This window comes from Dipodomys spectabilis, unplaced genomic scaffold (genome assembly GCF_019054845.1).
Source record: "Dipodomys spectabilis isolate Male_0828 unplaced genomic scaffold, ASM1905484v1 ptg000329l, whole genome shotgun sequence".
Taxonomy (NCBI): domain Eukaryota; kingdom Metazoa; phylum Chordata; class Mammalia; order Rodentia; family Heteromyidae; genus Dipodomys; species Dipodomys spectabilis.
Window position 1 is genome coordinate 352,335 of NW_024871006.1, and position 25,359 is coordinate 377,693.

A 25,359-nucleotide genomic window follows, 5' to 3' on the forward strand; every position below is an offset into this window, starting at 1 on the left:
AAAGAAAGAGGTGCACACTACAAAATACTGACTAGCTAAATACACCTTAAGCCCAGTACTCAGTGGAAAGAACCCATAGGAAATCTTAGGCTACTATCTGGAGTTCAACATATCTATCCAATTTTTGTTGTTGCTTTTTTTTTTTGGTCAGTCATGGGAAAGCCTGAACTCTGGGCCTGGGTGCTGTCCCTCAGCTCTTCAGCTCAAGGCTAGCACTCTACCACTTGAGCCACAGCGCCACTTCTGGCTTTTTCTGCTTATGTGGTGCTGAGGAATTGAACCCAGGGCCTCATGCATGCAAGGCAAGCGCTCTACCACTGAGCCACCTTCCCAGCCCCAATCTAACCAATTTTTAAGAAGCTTCTCAGTTCCAAACACAATTCTATTTCCAAGTAGAGCATAGTGCTCGATCTTTCAGCTAAAGAGAATCCCAGTGTCTCTGTTGATGGCAATGAATCTTCACAATGATGGGATTTGCTCCTGACTAAGCCAACTGTCCTGTGCAGGGAAGTTAAATTCTCCCTGCTACTGTGTTCCCAACCTACAACTCAGTGTGGAAAATCATGCAGTCAGTAAGTATTTCTTATATGTATTTCGGATGTATCCCATTTATCATACTATTGAGAGTAATATATAAACTAAAATCTGATGGTTTATGTCCATCAAAATCAAAGTCTCAATCATTTCACGCAGGTGGCCATACAGGAAGTGCTAATGAGACTATCAGTGCAGCCTGCAGCCTCATAAGCTGGGTTAGTGCCTTTATAAAAGAAGCTATGGGAGTCCCTCATCCCTTCTTCCATGTCAGGACACTGCAAAGCAGTGCAGAGGTTCCTCAAACAATTAAACACAGAACTACCCTGTGATCCAGCAATTCCATCCCCTGAGCATTTACCCAAAAGATTACAAACCAGGATACAGTGAAGTCACTGGCACAACCATGTTTACTGCATCACTATTCACCATAGCCAAGGTATGGAGTCAGCCCAGATGCCCCTCAATGGATGAATAGATCAAGAAAATGTGGTACGTGTGTGTGTGTGTGTGTGTGTGTGTGTGTGTGTGTGTGTGTGTGTATGAATTTTACTCATCCATTAGAAAGAATAATATTGTTCCATTTGTAAATAAGTGGAACAACTTAGGAAAAAGTATGCTAAGTGAAGTAAATCAGGTCCAGAGAGACAAGGGATGCATGTTTTCCCTTACATGTAGAAACTAGATTGAGCTTACAAACTTATAAGTAAACTCATCAGGTGGCATGCAAGTGTATGCAAATGTATTAACTGAAATACAGTAGATTCAAGGGAGATCTCAAATGGTGAATTCTCTAGAAACCAAAATCAAAGTTCAGCCAAATAAAACACCAGGAAAAGCCAGGCGCTGGTGGCTCACGCCTGTGATCCTAGCTACTCAGGTGGCTGAGATCTGAGGATCGCGGTTCAAAGCCAGCCCGGGCAGGAGAGACTGTGAGACTCCTATCTCCAATAAACCACCAGAAAACCGGAAGTGGCGCTGTAGCTCAAGTGGTAGAGCGCTCGCCTTGAGCTGAAGAGCTGAGGGACAGCGCCCAGGCCCAGAGTTCAAGCCCCACGACCGACAAAAAAAAAATAAAACACCAGGAAGTGGGTATTCAAAAAAGGTGGGATGGGGTTGAGGAGGAAGGAGTAGACAGAGAGGAGAAGAGGGGGGCGGAAACACAGACAAGAATCCAATGTGCATCCTACAAAATTAAGAAGAGTCGGGGGAGGAGTAGGGGAGAGATGGGGGAGAAGGTGGAAAGGTGACATTGGTAAAGATGCATTCCATTCATCATTTGTTACATTCATTTGTTAAATGGCAGTTAAACTTCTAATAACAAATTTACGATAACAAATTGAAAAATAAAAGTGGCAAGCTTCTGAGTATTTTGTATCCGAAGTATTCACAGAAACAAAATGATGCAGAATATCTTAGGTTTTGAACACATTTCGCTTTTCCCTCTGAGGCCATTCATTTCCTCGTTTCCAGCATATATTTTTTTTTCCTTTAGGTAGAGTCACTTCTAGTTGCCACAATCCCCCTTCCTCGCCTCCCCCCACCTCCTCTATACTTACGGCCATATATGGTTTGCAACCTGCATCAATTGTTTTTGCAACAGAGTCGACCAGGTAGCCACTGATTCCAAAATCACACATCTTCACTTGGCCCAAAGTGTTAATCAGCACATTAGAAGGCTTGACGTCTGAAAGCAAGAACCAGCATTCCAACACATCAGCTTGCTTTGCAGATTCATTGTTCTACCAGCAGAGGGCGTGAAGTCTATGTCAGTCCTTCGCCTGCTCTTTTCCCCCAACACAAATGTGTACCCATTGTCCCAGCGGCCAAACTCATACTGTTTCTAGTAGTTGGGTTCGTCTTTCTTTGTGTTTTGTCAGTGTCTTACAGACTTAGGAATCACCACATGGAAAGATCTGTTTCTTCTTGACCTAGCATTTTTTTCTACTACCTTTATACATAAGAACTTAAAGACAGATTACCATGGACTTCATTGAATATTCAGTTGAAAATGATATTTACTGTGTATTTAGTGAGAGAATAAAAAATCCAGGAATGAAAAGAAAAGACTAATATAGTAAACACAGCTTAAGCCTGTAATCTTACCTACTCAGGGGTCTGACATCGTGGTTCAAAGCCAACATTTTTATCTCCAACTAATCAGTTAAAAAAAACTTGCAATTTCCCAGGATCAGACTCATGAATACTGGGGTTACAGGTATATTCCAACATGCCTGGCTATTGTTCCTATATACATCTTCAGTATCCCGACTTAAGCATGTGAAGTTGCAGTGTATAACCCTAGAATCCTATAGTACTTGGACAAACCGTCAATGTCAACTCTAATATCAATAAGTTACTTTCATAGTCAACTCAATTAACATTTGTTCTTTCAGCAGACGTTTATTAAATAATCAATGTCTATTCTTTACTGAAGTAATAGAAGACAATATGAAAGAGAATGAGGGCTAGGCCAAAGCTTTGCCTCCAAACTAAAAAAAAAAAAAACAAATATTCAATTTAAAAGGGGGGGGGGCGGGAATGGAGTTAAGGTGGTAGAGTGCTAACCTTGAGAGAAAAAGCTACAGGTCAGCATCCAGGCCCCGACTTTAAGATTTAGTACCAACACAGAAAAATAATAATAATAATGCATCCCATACGGTCAAAGTAGCCAGCTTTGATTCAAATTCACATGAGAGATGGTGAAAATGCCACCCCAGGGTAAAGGGTTATAAACCGATATACGTCAGACCACAGCTGGTCACGAAGATGGGGTCTTATTGAAGAGATTTTAAATGAAACCTTATACTCACAGACCCAAAAAGAGGAACCAGTTATCACTGGATAATGAAATTAGCCATTACAGTTCCTTTTTTTTTCCTTTTCAGCACTTCAAAATATACAGAAAATAAGAAGAAAAGCTAATTCTAAAAGTTTTATAAACTATCCTTTCTAATTTTTCTCTAAAAAAATGATCCATAGAACAAATGTCATTTTATTGACAGTGAACCTTAAATGGGTTCTCTGATAGGAATTAAATAGTTCATAATTTTGAAATAAACACTTTAAAAATCATTTCCACATTCTCTGAGTAATTTATTCTTTTTCCTGCTCAGATTCCTTCTCACTTTCTTCTCTTTGCCTCCTGTTTTTCTTCAGCATTTAACACTACTGATTCATAATATTATTAAAAATGATAATAGCTGGGCACTGGTGGCTCATGCCTGTCATCCTAGATACTCAGGAGGATCTCGGTTCAAAGCCAGCTTGAGCAGAAAAGTCTGTGAAACTCCTATCTCCAATTTACTGGCAAAAATCCAGAAGTGGAGCTGAAGCTCAGTTGGTAGAGTGTCATCTGAGGAGCCCTAAGTTCCTAGTACTGGCATCATCATCATCATCATCATCATCATCATCATCATCATCATCATCATCTAATCTGCTGCTATAGTTTGAATCTTCACTGTCCCCTAGAACCCCATGTATGACAGGTTTAGTCCTCAGCTTGGTGCTACTGAAACATGAGGAAACCTTTACGAGTTGAAGCCTGGTGAGGAGTTTTGGGTTATGGGGAGAGGGGTTGGCCTCAGAGGGGACTGAAAGGTCCTGATCTCTCCATCTTTCGCTCATTCCCAGCCTTGAGGTGCACAGACTTCTTTTGACATGATAATCTTCTTGCTCCTACTAACATACGCTGCCCTCCCCACAGGCCCAAAAGTAACAGAGCCAACCAAACATGAGCTAAAACCTGCAAAGCTGGGAGCTAAATTAATCCTTTCCTCTTTATAACTTGATTACCTTGGGTATTTTGTTATAATCACAGAAAGCTAACACAGCTACTTAGATAAATTTCAATGGAATCCCAAAGGAAAGCTCCTTAATTCCCCAGCCTGGCTCAATTCCACCCGCAGCTGAAATGGGTGGAAGGGAGCCGGGAGGCTCTCACACAACAAAAAGAACTCATTATCCACACGAATGCTCACCTCGATGAATGACAGAGAGCTTACTGTGCAAATGTTCTAATGCTTTTACAATCTGCAAGAGAAACACAGAGTCGATTTATGGAAAGAAATTGGATGTTAAGTATATCCAGGTTTATTATGTCTGGGTTTAAGGGTGAACTCTTTTCTCAAAGACCAGAGCCCCAGACAAGAAAATAAGCAGGAAGTAATACAAGTTGGATCCCGCCCATCAGACGGCAGAGAAGGTGTCTCTCTATCTTCTTCCCATTTGCCTCAAAACTGTTTCTCTCTCTCTCTCTCTCTCTCTCTCCCCTCCCATCCCCGAATCTCAGCAGTCATAAATGTAGTAAATATTCCTATTTCCTTTTTCTTTTCATGCCTTCTCTTACTACCAGTCTCAAGCAAACCTTTAAAACTCTACAGAATCTAACTGAACTAATGTATATTTCCCATCAAAACAGGATCATTGAGAATGGCCAGATAAAAAGTCATTTAATGTAGTTAACCAAACCAGGTTCATAGCAACATTGCTATACAGAAAGAAATGCACTTATTTATCCACCAACCAATGCCCTTATGCAATCAACAAACATGGACCAGATGGAGGTTATGGCATAGGTAGTGTCTCTTCACACCCCTGAGCAGAGAGCCAGTGGCTCACACCTAGAATCCTAGCTACTCAGGTAGGCTGAGATTCTGAGGGTCACAGTTTGAAGCCAGTCCAGGCAGAAAATTTCATGAGACTCTTATCTCCAGTTAATCCTCCAAAAGCCAGAAGTGCTACTGTGGCTCAAGTGATAGAGCACCAGGTCTTGAGTGGAAAAAGTTAAGGGACGGGTACCCAGGCCCTGAGTATAAGCTCTAGTACTAACACCAAAAAAGTCATGTTTGGCCTAGACCCCTCTCATTTTCTTTGTAGTGGAATCCGGGGGCGGGGGGGGGGGCGGGGGGGGAGGGGTACTCACAGATACTGCTATCTTTCCCAAAATGTCCTCTGGGATCGTCTGCCCCTTGTCAATAACTTGCTTGTAGAATTTATCTAGCGATGTATCCATGAGCTCCATGCAAATCCAAACATCACCCTGGAAACCAACACATTCTGGCATTGTTAACGAAGATGGGAAGGGACTCAGAAGAAAAAACAAGCTAACCATTGTCCTGAAGCACTCTTCCTTTCTGGCTTTTTTTTTTTTTTTTTTTTGGATGAAAGGGACAATATTCCATCAAGATCCCAAAGGTATTTAGCAATGAGCAAGATTTTCCTCCAAAAAGTAACCCAGCAGATAGTTACATATTCCGAGAAGTGGAAGTGATCTTTCTCCTTAGAACCTGGATGGGAGAATCACCTACCTCTCGGAAGAGCGCGCCGTAGAAGGTAACAGTAAATGGACAGTCCACTGTCCTCATAGAAACATCCAAATCCATCAGTAGCCTTTTCTGCTCCTGGCTATTTACAGTGGCTCGGATCCGCTGGATGGAAACACAGGGAAAGATGGATGCTAACCATTTTGAGGATGAGTCAATTTGTAAGGCAAAACCATCTGTTTTGCCAGCCCCTGGAAAAAAGTAAACAGAGCCAAGTGCCAACAGCTCACACCTGTAATTCTAAGCTACCCCAGAGGTTGGGATCTGAGGATCACAGTCTGAAGCCAGCCTGGGCAGGAAAGTCTGTGAGACTCTTATCTCCAAGGAACCATGCAAAAGCCAGAAGTAGAGCTTGAGTTCAAAATGGTAGAGCAACCAGCCTTGAACCAGAAAAAAAAAAAAAAAGTCAAGGACAGCACCCAGGCTTTGAGTTCAAGACCCCAATACAGCACAAAAAAAAGAAAGAACTAAACAGATAGTATGTTTGAGAGACTGGGGGAAAGTTGCGAAATGCATTTCCAAAGTGCAAAAACCATCTAGCTTACTGAATGACACCTATACAGGACAAAGAGGCCATATAATGACTGTTTATTTGGGGTCCTAAGAGGGTGTAAAAAAAGGAGGGGGTGAGACTCTTCTCCCACATAGGAGAACCAGAACTATAGCATGCCATCCGCATCTGTGGAGGATTGGTTCCAGGACCCGCTTCAGAAACCACAATCTCCTGGTGATTAAGCGTTCTGTAGAATGGTGTAGTCTGCACACATTACCTGCACACAGCTTCCCACGTGTTTCTCTGTCATCTCTAGATTGCTTATGGCAGGGAATGCAATGTAAATACCATGCAAATAGTTTGTTCTGCTCACTGTTCAGGAAGTGTTGACAAGAAAGAAAGTCTTTATGTATTTAGTCCTTTTTTTAAAAATTTCGAATATTTGAGTGTACGGATGAAGAACCCACAAGGACAAAGGGCTGACTGGATCTGGAATAAACAGGAAATGTCCAGCTGTAGACAATAGAAGAAGGATCCAGAGAAATGGAGAAAATGATCATTCTTAGCCAGAGCTGCTAAAAGAAGAAAAACCTGTCCTGCCAGGCAGAGCTCTGCAGCCTTCCAGAGATGTGATTATGACATCATGAGCTGGCCAGGAAGGGAGGGACAGTAGCCCTAGATCTTCACAGGTTTTGCCTACTGAGCAGTCAATAGAACAGATTGGAAAATCTCCAAGCCAGAGAAGAGATCTCCACTCTCTAAAAGCAAAGGGATCCAAGCTGGCACCCATTCCTAAGCAAGACTCAGGGTCTAATAAATTTTCTAGGCAAGTTCACTGTTTAAAATCCTTCCTGATGACTGGGAGAGGGAAGGGATAGTAGGACAATAGAAAGGAAAGGGGTAACATTGATCGACAAGTAATGTACATTGCCTTACTCATGTAACCGTAACCCCTCTGTATAGCATCTTTACAATCACATAAAATTAAAAAAGAATCCTTCCTGACTCTGTCCAAGAAACATGATTTCACATCAACAACAATGCAAATTCATTCTAGATCAGCCTTATCCTGTTTCCACAGAGATCTCTCTGTATGTCTCTCTCTCCTCTGTCTCTCTCTCTCTCTCTCCCTTCCTCTCTCCCCCTCTCTTTCTCTCTCTGATTTCTCTCTCTGAAATTTCTGATTTCTGGATATTCAAATTAGACCAGGTACTGGTGGCTCACACCTTTAATCCTAGTTAGTTCAAAGCCAGCCCAGGGAGGAAAGTCTGTGAGATTCTTTTTTGTCTTTTTTTTTCCTTTTTAAAATTTTATTGTAAAAGGGTTGTGCAGAGGGGTTACAGTTACATTAATCAGGTAATGAGTACATTTCTTTTGTTAATAGTGTCCCCCTCTCCCTGTTATTCTCCCAGTTGTTCCCATCCCCCACAAATTAATTTCCAACAGCATGTCTAGTGAGCATCACTGATGAATTACTTATCTCCAATGAACACGCAAAAAGCTGAAAATGGAGCTGTGGGGTTTTTTTTTGCCTTAAGCAAAAAAAAAAAAAAAAAAGGAAAGAGAGAAAGAATGACAGAGAAAGAAAGAAAAAAAGAAAGAAAGAAAGAAAGAAAGGTGGAAAGAAAGAAAGGGGCTGAGAAGGTGGCTCAGTGGTAGAGCACTTGCCTTGCATGCATGAGGCCCTGGGTTCAATTCCTCAGCACCACATAAGCAAAACGAAAAAAGCTGGAAGTGGTGCTGTGGCTCAAGTGGTAGAGCACTAGCTTTGAGCTGAAGAGCTGAGGGACAGAGCCCAGGTCCAGAGTTCAGGCCCCACGACCAGACCCCCGCAAAAAAAAAAGAAAGAGAGAGAGAGAGGAAAGAAAGGAAGAAAGGAAGAAAGAAAGAAAGGAAGGAAGGAAGGAAGGAAGGAAGGAAGGAAGAAAGAAAGAAAGAAAGAAAGAAAGAAAGAAAGAAAGAAAGAAAGAAAGAAAGAAAGAAAGAAAGAAAGAAAGAAAGGAAGAAAGGAAGACAGACAGAGGAAGGAAGGAAGGAAGGAAGGAAGGAAGGAAGGAAGGAAGGAAGGAAGGAAAGAAAAAAAAGAAAAAAGGAAAGAGGAAAAAAGCAGAAGGCCCTGAGTTCAAGCCCCAGTACTGACACCAAGTGGCGCTGTGGCTCAAGTGGTAGAGCACTAGCCTTGAGCTGAAGAGCTGAGGGACAGCGCCCAGGCCCAGAGTTCAAGCCCTAAAAAATTAATTATAAATGCAATAGAACAGAGAATATGAGAGATCTGTGCATCCTAACAGCTGTGTGTGATATCTGAGCCCTGGTGAGGATGCTGCTTTATAAAATCAAAAGAACAACAAAGACACGTTGAGATAAACGAAATCTTAATTTGGAAAAGGTATTCAGTTAGGTTAAAAAAGAATTGTTAAAAGCCAGGCACTGGTGGCTCATGCCTATAAAATTCTAGCAACTCAGGAAACTGAAATCTAAGAGCTGTGGTTCAAAGCTAGCCTGGGCAGGAAAGTCATTGAGACTCTTATCTCCAATGAATCACAAAAACAAACAAACAAAAAACAGACAGGGAGCTGTGGCTCAAGTGGGAGTGTGCTAGCCTTGAGCAAAAAATAAAATAAAATCAAGAACAATGCCTAGGTCCTTAGCTCAAGCCCTGGGACCAGCACAAAAAGAAAAAGAATTCTTTTTCTTTTCAGTGTGATTAATAACACAGTGGCCGTGTGTGTGTGTGTGTGTGTGTGTGTGTGTGTGTGTGTGTATTTAATGGTGGAGCAAGGGGGACTTTAAGGTTTAACACTAACTAGAAAGTAAGTACAATGAACTCCAAAAAGGCATTTGGGCCAGGCACCAGTGGCTCACACCTGTAATCCTACTCAGGAGGCTGAGATCTGAGGATCGCAGTTCAAAGCCAGCCCAGGTAGGAAAGTCCCTGACACTCTTATCTCCAATAAACCACCAGAAAATGGAAGTGTTGCAGTGGCTCAAGTAGTAGAGCACCCGCCTTGAGCCGAAGAGCTGAGCGTCCAGGCCCATCACAGACCAAAAAAAAAAAAAAAAGGCATTTGCACACACTGACACAGAAATGCAATTTCCCAAAAAGTCATCTTTCCCTTCCACCCTGTTGAAGATCTTTTTTTTCTTTTTATGAAGGGGGATGGTTTACAGAAGAGTTGACAAACTATCTAGACCACAGACACACAGAAACCCGTAGAACGTCCACTCTACCTTCACTGCCATGATCTGCCCGCTGGGCACGTGTCGCATCTTCTCCACCACCCCATAAGCACCTCGCCCCAGCTCCATGATGGGCTCCAGGTCATCTGCCTTCACCTCAAAATTCTGCAACGGGGAAAAGCAGCATGATAGCAACAGGGGAGTGAACATTACACTGGACAGCGACATGGTTGCACGCTCTCTGGTTTTGCCCCCTCTTTTTACAGCATGAGGATTTGAACCCCAGGCCTCACTCACTGGCTAGACAGGTGATCTACCACTTGAGCCAAACTCCTAGGCCTTTGATGCTTCCGTCGATAGGGTCTCCCATGTTGTCTGGTTTACCCTCACTCCACAATCCTCCTATCCCACTTTCCACAGACTTGCCCAGGCCATGTTTGTGGAAATGGGGTTCTCGCTGACTTTTCTGTAGTCTACCCACTATCCACTCCATCTCAGTCTCCCAAGTAGCCGACACCACACGCCTGTACCACCATACTGGCCTCTCCCTATATTCTAAGGGTTATGTCTACGCCGTGAGTTCTTCTAGAATGTCAAGGTGCCACTGCAAGCAGAGAATACTAGTGAAATCCCCGGCCACCGATGAGCCACCTGCAAACCACCAGTAATACAGGGACACGCTCCATCGAATTCAGTTTTGCAGTGGCTCGGTTGAAACTCCCTACACCATGCTTCTTTATAATCTACTAGGGACTAGGGCAACTAGATGATATGGCCTCCCAAGGGAACTCATCTACTCTTGTGAAAGTTATTTTCTCAGAATGACAAGAGCCTGATTTCAATTTACAATTCAAAACAATAAAAGTACCCTGTGTCATTTCCCCTTAAAGTCAGACATCGTTGTTTTTAATCCATCTCCTCACAACATGGTACAGAAAATAATTCTTTCAGTGTGACAGTCAGAAAACACCTGTACAGGGCCAGGCATGGTGGTGGTCCACGCTGCCTGCAATCCCAGCTCTGCAGGAGATGAAGAAAGAGGGATCAAGGTCTGAGGCTAGTCTTGAGCAAAAGTGCAAGAGGCTATGTGAAGTGAAGTTAAGCCAAAAGAACTAGAGGTATGGCTCCAGTTGTAAGGAGCTTGCATTGGTAAGGCACTGGCAAACACAAGGCCCCGAGTTCAAACTCTAGAACCAAGGAAGGGAGGAAGGGAAGAAGAAAGGAGGGAGGAAAGATGGGAGAAGGGAAGAAAAGGGGGAAAGAAGGAGGAAGGAAATAAAAGTATATATATAGAGAGATAGAGAGGGAGAGAGAGAGGGAGAGAGAGACTGAAAAGCAGAGAGAGATTGATAAACATGACTTTCCTCACCTGATTTCCAATAGAAATGCAAGCCTTGGAGTCTAAGTCTCGAGGAGGCCTAAGAAACAGGAGAGAAAAGGAAGCATGAGCGCTTTACTCCGGTTTGTCCTCTTCAAATCTCGTGTGACTCAAGAGGATTTCCCTTACAAAGGAGGTGGGAATCATGGGTCATGTAAAACAGCACAGCATGTGGACACAACAGGGTTTGGAATAACATCTATTTGGGTTTAAAACACCTCATCTCTTTGAGCTTGTATTCCTTCCTCACCATGAAGCTATTAATCTACCTATCTTGTGGAGTAGAAATGATATCTCAAGTTAAATAAAATGCTTAGTGACGCACCTAGCACCCAGTAAATATCCAGTAATTCAGAGCCATAGGTATGCAGCTATTGCGATCTTACGTTATCGTGGTTAGCATCAAAGTTTTTCTGTCATCCAACTGTAGCAACCAAAATATACCCTATCATTCCACTATTCCTTCCAAATAAGAAAGAAAGAAGAGAGGGGGGGAGGAAGGAAGGAAGGAAAGAAGGAAGGAAGGAAAGAAGGAAGGGAAGGAGGGAGGGAGGGAGAGATGGAGGGAGGAAGGAAGGAAGGAGAGAAAGAGAGAGGGGAAAAGAAAGATAGATTAAAAAGAGAGAAAGGAAGGAAAAAAGAGGGAGGGAGGGAGGGAGGAAGCACAGAGGAAGGAAGGAAAAGAAGGGGAGGGAGGAAGGAAAGAAAGAGAAAGAGAAAGGAAGAGAGAGAGAAAGAAAGAAAGAAAGGAAGGAAGGAAGGAAGGAAGGAAGGAAGAAAGAAAGAAAGAAAGAAAGAAAGAAAGAAAGAAAGAAAGAAAGAAAGAAAGAAAGAAAGAAAGAAAGAAAGAAAGAAAGAAAGAGAGAGAGAGAGAGAAAGAAAGGAAGGAAGGAAGGAAGGAAGGAAGGAAGGAAGGAAGGAAGGAAAGAAGGAAGGAAGGAAGGAAGGAAGAAAGGAGAAAGAGAGGAAAGGATAAAGCAAAAAGAGAGACTGAGAGAGGGAGGGAAGGGAAGGGAAGAAGCTAGTGATGGTAATTCCAGGATGATAATTCCAAATCTCTTCCCATCTTCCCATCTTCTGGACAGAAGATCTGCAGAGGTGAAATGACTCGCCCCGCATCTCCTGATTTCATTCACAGCATCTTTCTCTTCCGCCAGGCTGTTGAATCAGATCCAGTGACCTTCGTTCTGTACATAGTAAACATAATATTCACGGGCCCAGCACTCCGGAGGCAGAGGCCTGCTGCCTGTGTCTCCTCCTCATGTGCACTTACTTCTATACCTCAGTGTTCTCTCATGCTAGAAAAGCAGAAACACAAACACAGATACAAATATGAATCTAATGGCAAGACTTGCCTCTTTCCCTCACCTTGAAATCTCCTTCATAGATAAAGAACACATTAAGGGCTTTCTGTACTAATTTCAGACTAGTGTCTAGGGGGGAGTCAAAGAGTAAGAACAATACACACACACACACACAAACACACACACACATACACGGTAGTGATACTTTTGTGTATCTAGTGTTTCTCAGTGGGAAATTTTTCACAAAAGGTTTCTAGAAGAAATCAAATTTCTCAAAATCTAATTTCTCATTCTTATAATATCCAAAGTTGTTTTTCTTAACTTGTTTCACTATACTAAATGCAACAGCACTTTGAAAAATAGGCAAAAAAAGAACTGGAAACATTTAACCACTATAATTTGTTTGTGTGCTGATCCTGGGGCTTGAAATAAGGGCCTAGGCACTGTCCCTGAATGTTTTTGCTCAAAGTTGGATGCTCAGCCACTTGAGCCACACCTCCACTTTTGGCTTTTTGCAGGTTAATTAGAGATAAGAGTCTCGTAGACTTTGCTGCCGAGGCTGGCTCCGAACCACAATCCTCAGATCTCAGCCTCCTGAGTAGCTAGGATTACAACCATGAGCCCCTGATGCCCAGCTGAATTTTTCATGTCCTTGCAATTATTCATCAAAGTGCTTTTATAAAACTATGTGGGAGGAAAAATCATATTAAGTGAAGAAAGTCAGACCCAAAGAAATATAGGTTCCATGGTTTCCCTCATTTGCAATGATCAGTATACATCTAGGATAATTTTATAAGATGAGCAGAAAAGCTCAAATGCTATGTACATATGACCATATAAGATGAGGCTAAGTGAAATGAAGCCCAAGATATAGAGGTCTTTCTTTGTTGTTGTTTCTCACATACTATGTGATTTTTTTTTGTTTCCTTTGTATGTTCTTCCCTTCCCCCCATGGTATATCCTCTGCTGTCACTGTACTTGATTTTGGTACCCTGCATCTTGTATATGCATTTGTCTAATTTGGGGAGGGGAAGGGGAATAACAAAACGCTGAAACAAAGACACAGGATGACCCCTTACAACAATGAGACTTACAAGACACTATGTTGGAAATGAACTTTACAACTGTGGGGCAGGGAGAGGAGTGAGGGAGGTGGGGGAGGGAAGGGATAGTGGGAGAACAAGAAGGGAAGGGGTAACAGTGCTCGACAAGAAATGTACTCATTGCTTCACTCAGGTAGCTGTAACCCCTCTGGACAGCATCTTTACAAGAAAAGAAAAGAAAACTGAGGGAGAGAGAGAGCACTAATTATTTGGAGCTACAGCCCCTTTCTTTCCAATTACCAAGAATACTGGAGGAAAAAAAAAAAAAAAACAACTCAGGAATAACATGTTTATATCCTCTCTCAATATTTAGTCCAATTCCAGTCTATAGTCCAGCTTCAGTTGTTGTAATAAAACCAACAAACCAAAAATAAGCAAATAAATAAGTTAAATGAATAATTAAATAAAATAGATAAATAGATTAAATAAATTAATTAATTAAATAAAGGATACAATATTGTAGCTTATATAAGCCTAAAACACTGTCTGGCCTTTTGCAAAAAGTTTGCTGATCTTCACTCAACAAACCCTCGCCTTATACCTGAACCTTCCAGTCCAGAAGGCCATGCCGCTATTTTCCAGATGAAGAAAATTGAAATCCAGGAAAGCTGGGTGGTTTACGGAAGCTATGTGTGGTTGTTGTCCATAGAGCTGAAAATAAAGCTCAAGTCACCTAAATCTCAGCCCTGACCTAAGAAGAGGGAAAGAGGAAGAGAAGGGGGAAGGGAAAACCCTGGACAAAGTGCTTTACCAGTTCCCATGGTTCCCATCCAAGCCTGGACTGAATCAAGGGACTTGCCCCAGACACCCAGGCCTCCTGGAAATGATTCACCCACACAGGCCTCAGGCCTTGAGGCTCATCTAGGCTGCCAAACGCAGCAAAGAACGGGGCCAAGACTGACGGTGCACAGTGCATTCGTTGACGGGGTGTTCTTCCTGTCCAGAACGGGATGTATTAGCTTGCCTGGGGCGCTGAGACTCTGTGGGTGGACATTCTGTCAGTGATTCCATAGTTTTAGTCCTCTGGGGAAAGAATCAAGCTTATGACAGACAAAATTACTTCCCTGGAAGACCAAAGGCATCCCAGTGGTCACCTGGTACTGGTGTTTAACAGGAGCAACCAGCTGTGATTTATTATAATAAACTGTTGGGGCTGGGAAGGTGGCTCCGTGGTAGAGTGCTTGCCTTGCATGCATGAGGCCCTGGGTTCGATTCCTCAGCACCACATAAGCAGAAGAAAAAAAAAAGCCGGAAGTGGTGCTGTGGCTCAAGTGGTAGAGCGCTAGCCTTGAGCTGAAGAGCTGAGGGACAGCGCCCAGGCCCAGAGTTCAGGCCCCAGGACCGGACCCAAAAAAATAAATAAAAAATAAAAATAAACTGTTAACTTGTAATTCTATATGTATAGTCAGTTCACTGGCTATTACTGAAATTTTCATTCACATCATTAATGAGTTTTATGAAGCACCTATTTATTTGGGCCAGAGACTGTGCTAGACTTTATATATGTGTATATATACATACATATATATTAGAGAGATTATATATACATGATATCTATCTATTATATATTCTATTATAAATTATCATGTATAAGTTATTATGTATTGTAAATACGTATATGTGTATAGATTGTATATGTATATATGTATATGTTTACATGTATCTATAATTTATAATTATATATTATAACTATTTTATGAATGTTATAAATACTATATGTGTAGTATAAATATATATAATGTATTAAATATAGTAATATATAACAATATATTACATTATATTATCATGTGTTATATATAATATGTAATATCTATAACCTATTTAATTTTTACTGCTCTCAGAGGTATTTTTTGTCTCTATTTCAATGCAAAGACATTAGGACATTAAATAATTGCAGCTCATTCATTGAGATAATATTTTGATCCAGTACTGCAACAGGTGACTTTTTAACTTTGCAAGTGCAAAATCTTCCCTCCCTCTCCCCTCCCCTACCACCTCATTAGCCATAAACATGTGCTCAAGCTTCACCCAGTCCAAGGTATAGAGAGCTAAGGGCAGGCACTGACTGGGTTTAGGCGCCAGCTCTTCTACCCAGAAGAAGTTGTGCCAGAATGATAAACAAGTTAGCGCTACCTTTCATTGATTACAATGGACCAGACTCCCAGCTAGACTAGGCTAGATTCAAATGAGGACACTTCATCTCCATAACCCTCACACGGTCTCACTTATTCCTGGTTTTTAGAAGGGGAAACTAAGGCTGACACCAATTAGGTATCTTGCCTAAAGTATTCAGTTGGTGACATTCAGATCTCACACATAAACCTTTGGGCTCTGGAGCTCAAACGCTTCCCGTGATGCTTATAGGGCACAAGTACATGAAGCATTTGTCCCCTGCCATCTTTCACTCCGTGGGTGAGCGCGGCAGACCCTGTGTCCTGAGTCTCCCATCAAGGTGAAAAGAAATGATACCGACCAGCACAAAACTGACCTAGAACTAACTATGTCCAGTCACGTGGCGGGACAGCTTAGAAAGCTGAGACAAAAACACACTGGCCCTGGCAACTCAAAGAAAGAGCTCAAGCAGATGGACCACACACACGCACTGAACCAGAGAATGAATGCGGCTTTCTCCTCCCCCACCCCTCAACTTCTGTCCAGCACAGCAGGAGAGTATAAGTGGCAAGGATCACCACGCCAACACTAAAAAGTGGCCAGAGGAAATACAAAATGTGGAAGCTACTTCCTTGGAGGTCCATGTGTAAGCCTCAGTTTGAAAATAATAGTATGAAGTAAGCCTTGGTATGAAAATAATGGTATGAAGAAGAAGAGTTTGTGAGCGCAAGTGGAGAAGACCACAAGCATGAAATGATTGGTTTCCAAGCCAAAGCCAAAAAGGGTGCTCAGAGGGCTCAAAGCATGGTCTCCCAGAGAAGAGAAATAGAAACTCCTTCACCTTGGCCTCAGCTCTTATGCATTTGTTTATACCCAGAAATGTTTTTGTAAAATACATTCAACTAATGCATACCAGGAATGAAAAATTTTAAGAAGAGAGGGAATATAAGAAAGCTACGTAGATTAGCACTGCTGGAGATTTAACCTAGCGCCTCACTCATGCTAGGAAAATATTCTAGAAACCAAGCTATAAACCCAGCCCAAGGTAAGAATATACGTCCAGAAATGTTGACAATAAAGGAAGAAAGCAATGAAACTAAAAACAGGAAAATAACAATGCTAATTCTTTTTTAAAAAATAAAACTCAATAAAACAATGCTGATTCTTAAAAATAAAACAACTCCATAAAACAAAAAAAATTGACAACAATAACAAGAAGGAAAGCACATCTTACTAACATCAGGGAAAATACAGGATGTGTGTAGATATCTTTCAGCCATTGAAGGAATGATCCGGAAATCTTGTGACAGCTTTATTCTCATAAATTGACTGCTTCGAAGAAATGGACCAACTCTTCAAAAACCACATACTACCAAAGGTCAGCCATCCAGAAATATTATATCTGAATAGCCCTCTATCTATTTAGAAAATTGGATTTGTAACTTAGAAGTTCCAGAAAAATATCTCTCCATGAGAAATTTCCTTCCTGAGCTGACTTCAAGCCACAAGCTTCAGATCTCAGCCGCCTGAGTAGCAAGGAATACAGGCACTGAGCCACAGGCACCCAGCTTTCTCTTGCCTGGGTAGAACATTTCTTTAGATTGTTGCGTACCATGCCAACCAAGACCAATGGCTCCAACAGTTTTGCACCAAGCCTGGGACCGTTGTAATGAGCATTTCTCAGCGCTAGAGGGTGCACGTGCTGGTAAGGTAGACCACAGCTAAGGTCACAAAAACATTTACAAAGGGCGACATAAGTGAAAATCTTAAAAATTTCACTGAGATGCCCTTTGAGGGGATTTTTTTTCCCCCTGCCTTTCTGATACCTCTGCGGTGATTTGTTGCCTTGGAATGTCTATCCTCCCAGGCAGATGCTTTGGACAGGTGTTCAATCCTCTCTGGGAGATAAGAGATGCCTCCCTCCTCTGCTGAGACAAAGAACCAACCACCAAGCAAGCTCCAGGAGAGAGCGGGCCTGCCGAACCCCGACTGGAGCTCACTCATAAAGAAGTATTCCTTCACCTCACCGTTCCTGCTGTTTGTGTGGGTCAGGATTGAGGCCTGAGGATGTGGTAACTCATCCAATGCCATCTTTGCAGCTCAACCCAAGTTTTAGAGGAGTCACGGCTCTCACAGGGATTGGTTTGCTCATTTCATATCTACAGCGAAAAGGGAAGCCAGTCCATCTCCAGGGACTTTTCTGATTTTATATCTCTGACCTCGGCTACCCCAGCTAGTACGTGTCCCCTAACTCTTACTCAACCAATCATTTGAGACACCAGCTTGACTGACAGACTGATTCGTTCAGGGCCCAGAACAGCAGGCAATTCTCGTCTCCTCACAGGCCAGCTTTTCCTCCTAATAACACTGCTCAAAGTCCAAGGCTCACCAGTCCAAAAAACCAACGCCCGCTGGAAGGATGGCCACAGAACACGCGTTCGGATCAGAACGATAGCTTTGCTAACTTACGTGGAACTGGTCTGAGGCTGCTCAAATGCTTCTTTCGGAATTTTAAGGCCAGGATTTTTCTTCTTGCCTATGGGAAAAGGACAAAAGCACAAATTAAGGTCTTCATCGAATCATGAGGAACCAGAACCAAAGCAGCGGTGGGCATGGCGCACTGCTCCTCAACGCAAGGCGGGGTGAGGAATGATGTGAGGGCGGTGTGCACCAAAGTGCAACTCTCTGAAACAAGTCCTTCCTCTGTGCCCAGGTCCTCCGTGTCAACCTTTACACAATCATCACAATGGCAGATGGCAGTTACTGTTATTTCCTTTCTTACCAACGTCAACACAACACCGTCACCATTATCCAGTATTTGAGCTGAGTGCTGGTGGCTCATGCCAGTAATCCTAACTACTCAGGAGGCTGAGATCTGAGGATCATAGCTCAAAACCAGCCAGGGCAGGAAAGCCTGTGAGAACTCTTATCTCCAATTAACCACCAGAAAAGCAGATGTGGATTTAGCTCTGTGGCTCAAAGTGGTAGAGTGCTAGTTTTGTGTGAAAAAGTGAAAAGAGACAGCCCCCAGGCTCTGAGTTCAAGCCCTATGACTGACCAAAAGAGAGAGAAAGGGGGGGGGGGGGGAAGAGAGGGAGGGAGGGAAGGAGGGAGAGGTAGACAGGGATAGAGAAGCTCTTTTGGATTTTGGGTCTCTGTGTATAAATGTGCGCACGCACACACACGCACGCGCACGCGCGCACACACACACGCACGCACACATGCACATGCACATGCCAGTACTGACAGTTGAACTCAGTACGGAACCCATGGCTTTTCAAGGCTGGTGCTCTACCACCTGAGCCCACACCTCCACTTCTGGCTGTTTGCTGGTTAATTAGAGATACAAGTCTTACAAACTTTCTGCTCAGGCTGGCTTCCAATCATGATCCTCAGATCTTGACCTCCAGAGCAGCTAGGATTACAGGTATGAGCCACTAGAACTGGGTTGTTCTAAGAGATAGTTTTGAAACCCTGACCACAGTAATGTTTATTGACATTTGCTTTGTTCCCCAAAAAAGGATTACTGTTCACAGATGGCCTCATACCAGGAGGTTATCACTTCTTTGGAAGGCAGATAGGAGTGTAATCTGATGTCATTCATTCTTGGGCTCAAATGACCAGAGAGAACTTGTCTCAAGTGTGTTTGTTGGTGAGTCAGAAAGAACAGACTGAACAGCTCAGGAAGCAGATGGGGAAAAAAAACCATCCTATGAGAACCTAGAGTTAGGCAGGGAAAGCAATGATCAGAGCTGCACAGAGGCCATTCTAAATCCTTTCTCCCTTGTTTAAGTGAGCACCACAGAGCTCCTGCAAGCCTCTGATAAGTCCCGGGTCACATCCCAAGACTGCAAAGCGACAAGACATCAGAGAAAGTAAACGCCTTCCACACACATGGCCTGTCACCAAAGATTTGGTGACACATTCAACATCGCAGAGCCAGCAATGAACTCCTCAGAATTAGAATCCACATCTCCTGACACCCCCCACCAGAGTTCCTCCCACTACCCTTGAGAGGTAGAATCACAGGAATGGCCCGAGAGAGAAGCATAGGGGAATGTGGCATCATAGAGAGTTCGAAAAATACCAGCAGTTATCGGGTTCTTCCATTCCAGTTTACCCCTGGCTGACTTTCCATCTGATTATCAATTTCCTCACTTGTACAATAGGAAAGTAACGTCAGTATCTACCTCACTGGACCAATATGTGAATCTAATCAGACAATGCTGAGATCCCATAGTCGCTTTTAGTTATACTCCTAGAGAATAGAGAACAATTTAATTTAAGAAAGGGCTGGTTGTACACCCCTATACTCCTACCTATGGAGGAGACAGAAATAAAAGTATCCAGGTTCCAGGCCAGCCTAGGCCTAGTAAGACTCTCTCCTCAATTAAAAAAATTTTTTAAGAAAAGCAGGACTTAATGGTGCATTCCTGTAATCCCAGCAACTTGGGAGGCCGAGGTAGGAGGGTAAGTCCCAGGCTAGGCCAATCAAACATGCAAGATCCCATCTGAAAAAGGAATGCAAAGCAAAACAAGTCCAGGAGTGGCTTAAGGGGTAGAGAAAGCTGAGTCCAAACATCAGTACCAACAAAACAAAAACAAAAACGAAAGAGAAAATTACTCAATTTAAGAAACTTATGGCAAAACCAGTCTTGTTATCAGGACCCAATACCAATGATCATTGAGCACTCTCAATATTCTTTTCTTTTCTATTGTGCCAGTGCCAGGGCTCAAATCCAGAGGTCTCATATTCTCACATGACTTGCTTGCTCACCACGGGCACGCTACCACTTGAGCCACACCTCCACTTTGGCATCTTGCTCATTCATTTACGATGGAGTCTTATGGATTTTTTCTACCCAGCCTGGCTTTGAACCACAATTCTCTAGGTCTCAGCCACCTGTACCTGGCTGAATTATTTACTTTCTACTCCTTCAAAAATCCACTATCTAGATCAATTCTTCTGTATTGCATAAAGCAAGGGGGGAAAATGTTTGTCAGTAAAGAACCTGGCCAACGCCTTTCAGGAACATCTTGAGTAAAACAATTATTTCCTCAGTTCTCCCCTCCTTGCTCCCTATACATTTTGTAATATTTGAAACTCACATTTGTTTTCCTATCCTGAAATCTCAGGTAGCAATTTAGTCAATTTGATTACGTTAAGTCAACACTACACAAAGTCAATTGACAGCACCTCGAGCTTGACTATGTATCAGGAAGGCTGGAAGGTGTCAGAGCCTTGTGACAACCCAAATAGATCCATGGCCCCTTTCCACTGGGTCTCCTCCTCAGGCCTCAGACAGACAGAAAACATGATTTGAAATGAGACAGTCCACGGAGGAACGAATGACTGATAGTTTGTTAACCACCACTCCTAGATTCCACTCGGGTGCTGCCGGGTAGCTTCCACAAACACGATCTTATATCTTTTTCAAACAAAACACAAAAGAAGATATATTTTTTTCCCATGACAAAAGGCTTTTCAATGGTCATTTAAGCAAACCCAAAGTGCAAGTTTAAATTCTAACCTCTCTCTCCCTCTCTCTCTCTCTGTGTCTCTGTCTCTCTCTCTGCTTTCCTTCCAACTCAGTTTTTATGGGAGAGATACAAAAAGCGATAGTAGCTATCTATGTACTGAACAAACCTCCCCAGAAGAAACTGAACAGAGCAATTAATGTGGAATAATTCTTAATGACAGTTGGTTATAAACTCAATAAATCGTCAAAATATCTATTCAAACAGATGAGAGAAGTGGGTAAAGATGGACAGAGAGAAGGAAACCTTTTGGCATAGACACTAAAGAATTAACTAACAACAACAACAACAAGGCTTCCTGTGAAAGAAGCAAGTCCTTGGCTCTTCCGGCCCTCCCTCCGTTTTACCTGGATGCCCAGCCACCAGCCCCCGACCCCTCCTCCTCCTCACATGTGGAGCCTCCTGGATGACAGGTGACCAGTCCCCTTGTCTCCATACTACACAGATGTCAGAGATGTGCACAGTTTTCCAAGTTTTCAGCTCATATTTCAAAACATCCCACCTCCTGATGGCAGCAAGACAGAAACTGTTCCAGGAGAAGTGAAAATCAAGTCGCATTATGCTGTCGGAGAATGCTCGGTCTTCAAGGGGGGAGAGCAGACACAACAAAACCCCTCAACCGCCACACACAATCGTATTTCAGATTCCACTTACTTGTCTGTCTCTGAAGGAGTCAGTGACTCTGGGGAGGTTCTTTACAGGGCTACCAGGAAGAAAAAAAATAAAACCCAGAGGAATCATTCTTAACTGCAGAGACCACACACTTGAGCTGGTAGGGAGAGAACTACGCAGACTCCACCTCCAGCTCAAGTCCGGCCTGCAGCCACTCCGCCAGCTCATTGTTCCTGGGAAACCAGCAGCCCAGGGAGGGAGAAAGGAAATACATCCTTTTGGACACCCAGGGGGCACCATGAATCATTAACCAGACATGGAGAAATGAATCCATAAAGTCATTCTCGACTGGGCAATGGCCTTCTTATACATGCCTCTTTAAAACAAGATGAGGGCTGGGAAGGTGGCTTAGTGATAGAGTGTTTGCCTAGCACGCATGAAACCCTGGGTTCGATTCTTCAGTACCACATACACCGAAAAAGCCAGAAGTGGTGCTGTGGCTCAAGTGGTAGAGTGCTAGATTTGAGCAAAAGAAGCTCAGGGACAGTGCCCAAGCCCTGAGTTCAAGCCCCCCAAAAAACAAACAAACAAACAAACAACATGGGGTGAGTTTCCACCTATGTTTATTTCAGAGCAACTTGTTCCCCTAGGAAAGACGCCAGACCTGATACTAACACGGAACTGGGTGTGGCACAGAGAAATCAATACTAAGTGGCCAGGTATGCCAAAGCATCTTGTGCCTGGATATTCAAAAGCGAAAATGCAAAAGCCAGAAAGTGGGCTTTATACCACTTCCCATGGGAGCAACAAGCCATCCGGGAAAAAGGACCCGTGTCCTTCTAATCCTCTCCTTGGTCCACCCTTCAAAAGAGGCTGCCCACAGGCCAACCGGTGAACATGGAGCCAATTATTACAGAGCTCCATGTCAAAGCCAGGTCCTGTTCGCTTTGAAAAGAATGTGATCCCAACATATCCCTATATTTGCAAAATTCATCTTGCCCCATAGCTGGATCAGTGTATATGATCATCTTGGCCTGAAGCAAAATGGCAGTGGGAAAAGAAAAGTGTTTGTTTGTTTGTTTGTTTGTTTTGCCAACGGAAAGAAAGATAGACCGAAGAAATGCTGGCTACTTGGACAGTGAGGAAAATGATGGGGTAGACACAGGCTTTGCCCCACATTTGCTCAGAGAGGGTGAGCACAAAGGCCTTCTCTGATACACCATATTACATAAAACAGAAGGTTGTGTCCCAGAGCCAATCCAAACAGCATGAAAGCCTCACCCGGTCAGCAGAAGGAAGACACACCTCCAGGTCTGTCAGCTCGAGCCAGGGTTGCAGAGGGTAACTCTCTGGGTTTATTATTATTGAGACAATTCCACAAAAGGATGCTGCTCTTGCCAATGCCAAATGCATTTTCAAAATCTGTTTCCCGACACGAATGGCATTTCAAGCCAAGGAACTGGCAACTCAAGAGGCCTTGGCTGCCCTCTCTTTCCTACTTGCAGCTGGACCTAAGTTCCAAGTGTACTTGGCACCAGAGTGTCATTAGATGTTATTAAATTGCGATGATCATGGGCAAAGCAACTCATGGGGCAAGGCCGAAGACAGTGGCTGCAGGGAGAAGGCTGGCTTTACATCAGCTATGTGAATGTGGGCCTGGCCTCTTCCGTCCCCCGCGAACCCCTGGATCTCATGCACCGTGGAGAGTCTGTGCAGAACACATTTATTTTCAAGTCACATGGCATTTGGGGCAATAAAACTGAAAAGCTTATTTGAAAACCTGCAGTTGCTTTGGTTTCAAGGCAACAGAACGAATCTCCTAGGAGCTTACCTATGTAGCTGAAGTGAGAGAATGTTTACATTTACCTAGCAAGCCTGAGGCCCTAGGTTCAATCCCCATAATGCTTCCTTTCTTCCCTCCCATGATTGTGCAAGTATGTATGTATACATGTGTATGTGTGTATATATATATACATATGCATATATATATATATATATATATATATATATATATACACACACACATTTGTGTGTGTATTTGTGTGTGCTGGTCCTGGGGCTTGAACTCAGGGCCTGGGAACTGTTCCTGAGTTTTTGGGCTCAAGGCTAGCACCCTGCTACTTAGTGCCACAACTGCATTTCTAGCTTTTTGGTAGTTAATTGGAGATAAGTGTCTTACAGACTTTCCTGTCTAGCTGGCTTGGAACTGTGATCCTCAGTTACCAGCCTCCTGAGTAGCTAGGATTACAGCTGTGAACCACCAGTAAACTAATTGTGCTTTTTTAAAAAAAAGACTGTCTCTAATTATGAACATCGTATGTCTTCAATGCCATCATCTGTTCTTCTTTTAAATGACATTTTTCAAACATCACCACCATCACCCTCCTCATCATGACCACCATCATCATCACCATCACCACCACCATCATCAAGTGCTATCATTATGATGGTTATCACCACCACTGTTATCATCATTGTTCTCATCATCATCACTATTATCACCATCATCATTGTCATCTGGCCTTTCCAGACCCAGGTGAAATGAAGCAAGAGGAAAGCCAGGCCAATGTAACGGGCAGAGGGGAGAGAGCAGATCACAAGGCTCAGCCCAGATGTGTTCACTCTAAGGTGCTGAAGGAACACATGCAGATTTCAAGCAGACTAAGGAAACTGAAGACAGGGGCTCAGGGACATGTGGACAACTGGGCTTGACAGAGAAAAAGATGAATGACACAGACACAAGAAGAGAGAAGAAGAAACAGTTGAGGTAGAAGAGTTGGACGTGAGGTCTGCTGGTCCTATCAAAGGATGAGCTTGCTGTGACATCAACTCTTTCCTTTTTCTCAGACTTGGTCTGGAGATGAAGTATGATACTTCATGCTAACAATGAGAGGCTGGCTTCTGTGTTCTTGAGGAATCTAAAGGTAAATCACAGCCCAGGTCTCCTTGCTGTGGTGTAGAAGCAAGGCGGGGTAGCAGGTGGGGGTGGTTCAGTGGGGAATCCCCGTTTTCTGAACACATCTCCTTTGTGTGCTCTTCATTCATGAGTCTCAATCATCAGGAAATGGAGTCATGGGGTGATAAAGACAGCACTTTAAGACTGTAAAAACAGATTGCAAGGAAATTTAGGCACGCAGCTGATCTTTTTCAGCAATGGAACCAAGTTTCGGTTGGGTGTAAACACAGAATTGATATTTTTTAGGGAAAAATATTGGAATGTGTCTCAATGAAATCATATGATTCCACAACTTCAAAATAATCAGGAGGACAGGGGAGAATAGAAAGATGAGATATAGATCAATTAAGATTAGTCATCGGTTAGAATGTTGACACACAGTGATGGACATTTCAGTAGGATGTCTACTTTTCAGCATACTTAAAACTTTTCAAAACATCAGGACTTCACCAAGTGCCAGTGGCTTACACCTATAATCTCAGCTACTCAGGAAGCTGAGATAGAAAGATCACAGGTTTTTTTTAGCCAACCCAGGCAAGAAAGTCCATGAGACTCTTATCTCCCATTAACCACCTAAAAGCTACAAGTGGAGCTGTGGCTACAGTTGGTGGAGCCCTAGCCTTGAGCAAGATAAAAAGCTCAGGGACAGTGTTCAGGCCCTAAATTCAAACCCCAAGACCAGCACCTCCCCTCCCAAAACAAAGTTTTTAAGTACCAATAAAATTCTAGAATATGGTAGGAAAGTTGAATTTTTTTCATGAGTTCAGCATGCTCTTTTTCCCATCAGATCCAAGAACACTGTTGCTGTTCAGTGCATGCTGAGAACAT

At 43.0% G+C, this 25,359-nt stretch overlaps 1 protein-coding gene across 3 annotated transcripts in view; it reads right to left on the bottom strand.

The window, feature by feature from the left end:
- Positions 1-25,359, bottom strand: part of Map2k6 (mitogen-activated protein kinase kinase 6) — a 113,874-nt gene that overhangs the window by 18,911 nt on the left and 69,604 nt on the right. For 2 of the 3 annotated variants that reach the window (XM_042702686.1, XM_042702685.1), the window contains exons 2-8: positions 17,895-17,961; positions 10,898-10,946; positions 9,580-9,693; positions 5,844-5,963; positions 5,459-5,575; positions 4,515-4,566; positions 2,094-2,221 (exon numbers count right to left, since the gene is read on the bottom strand). In XM_042702686.1, coding sequence (XP_042558620.1) covers positions 2,094-2,221; positions 4,515-4,566; positions 5,459-5,575; positions 5,844-5,963; positions 9,580-9,693; positions 10,898-10,946; positions 17,895-17,961 — 647 coding nt within the window. Of the gene's footprint in view, positions 1-2,093; positions 2,222-4,514; positions 4,567-5,458; positions 5,576-5,843; positions 5,964-9,579; positions 9,694-10,897; positions 10,947-17,894; positions 17,962-21,617; positions 21,696-25,359 lie in introns of those variants that run through there. The other variant, XM_042702687.1, reaches the window with a different exon arrangement.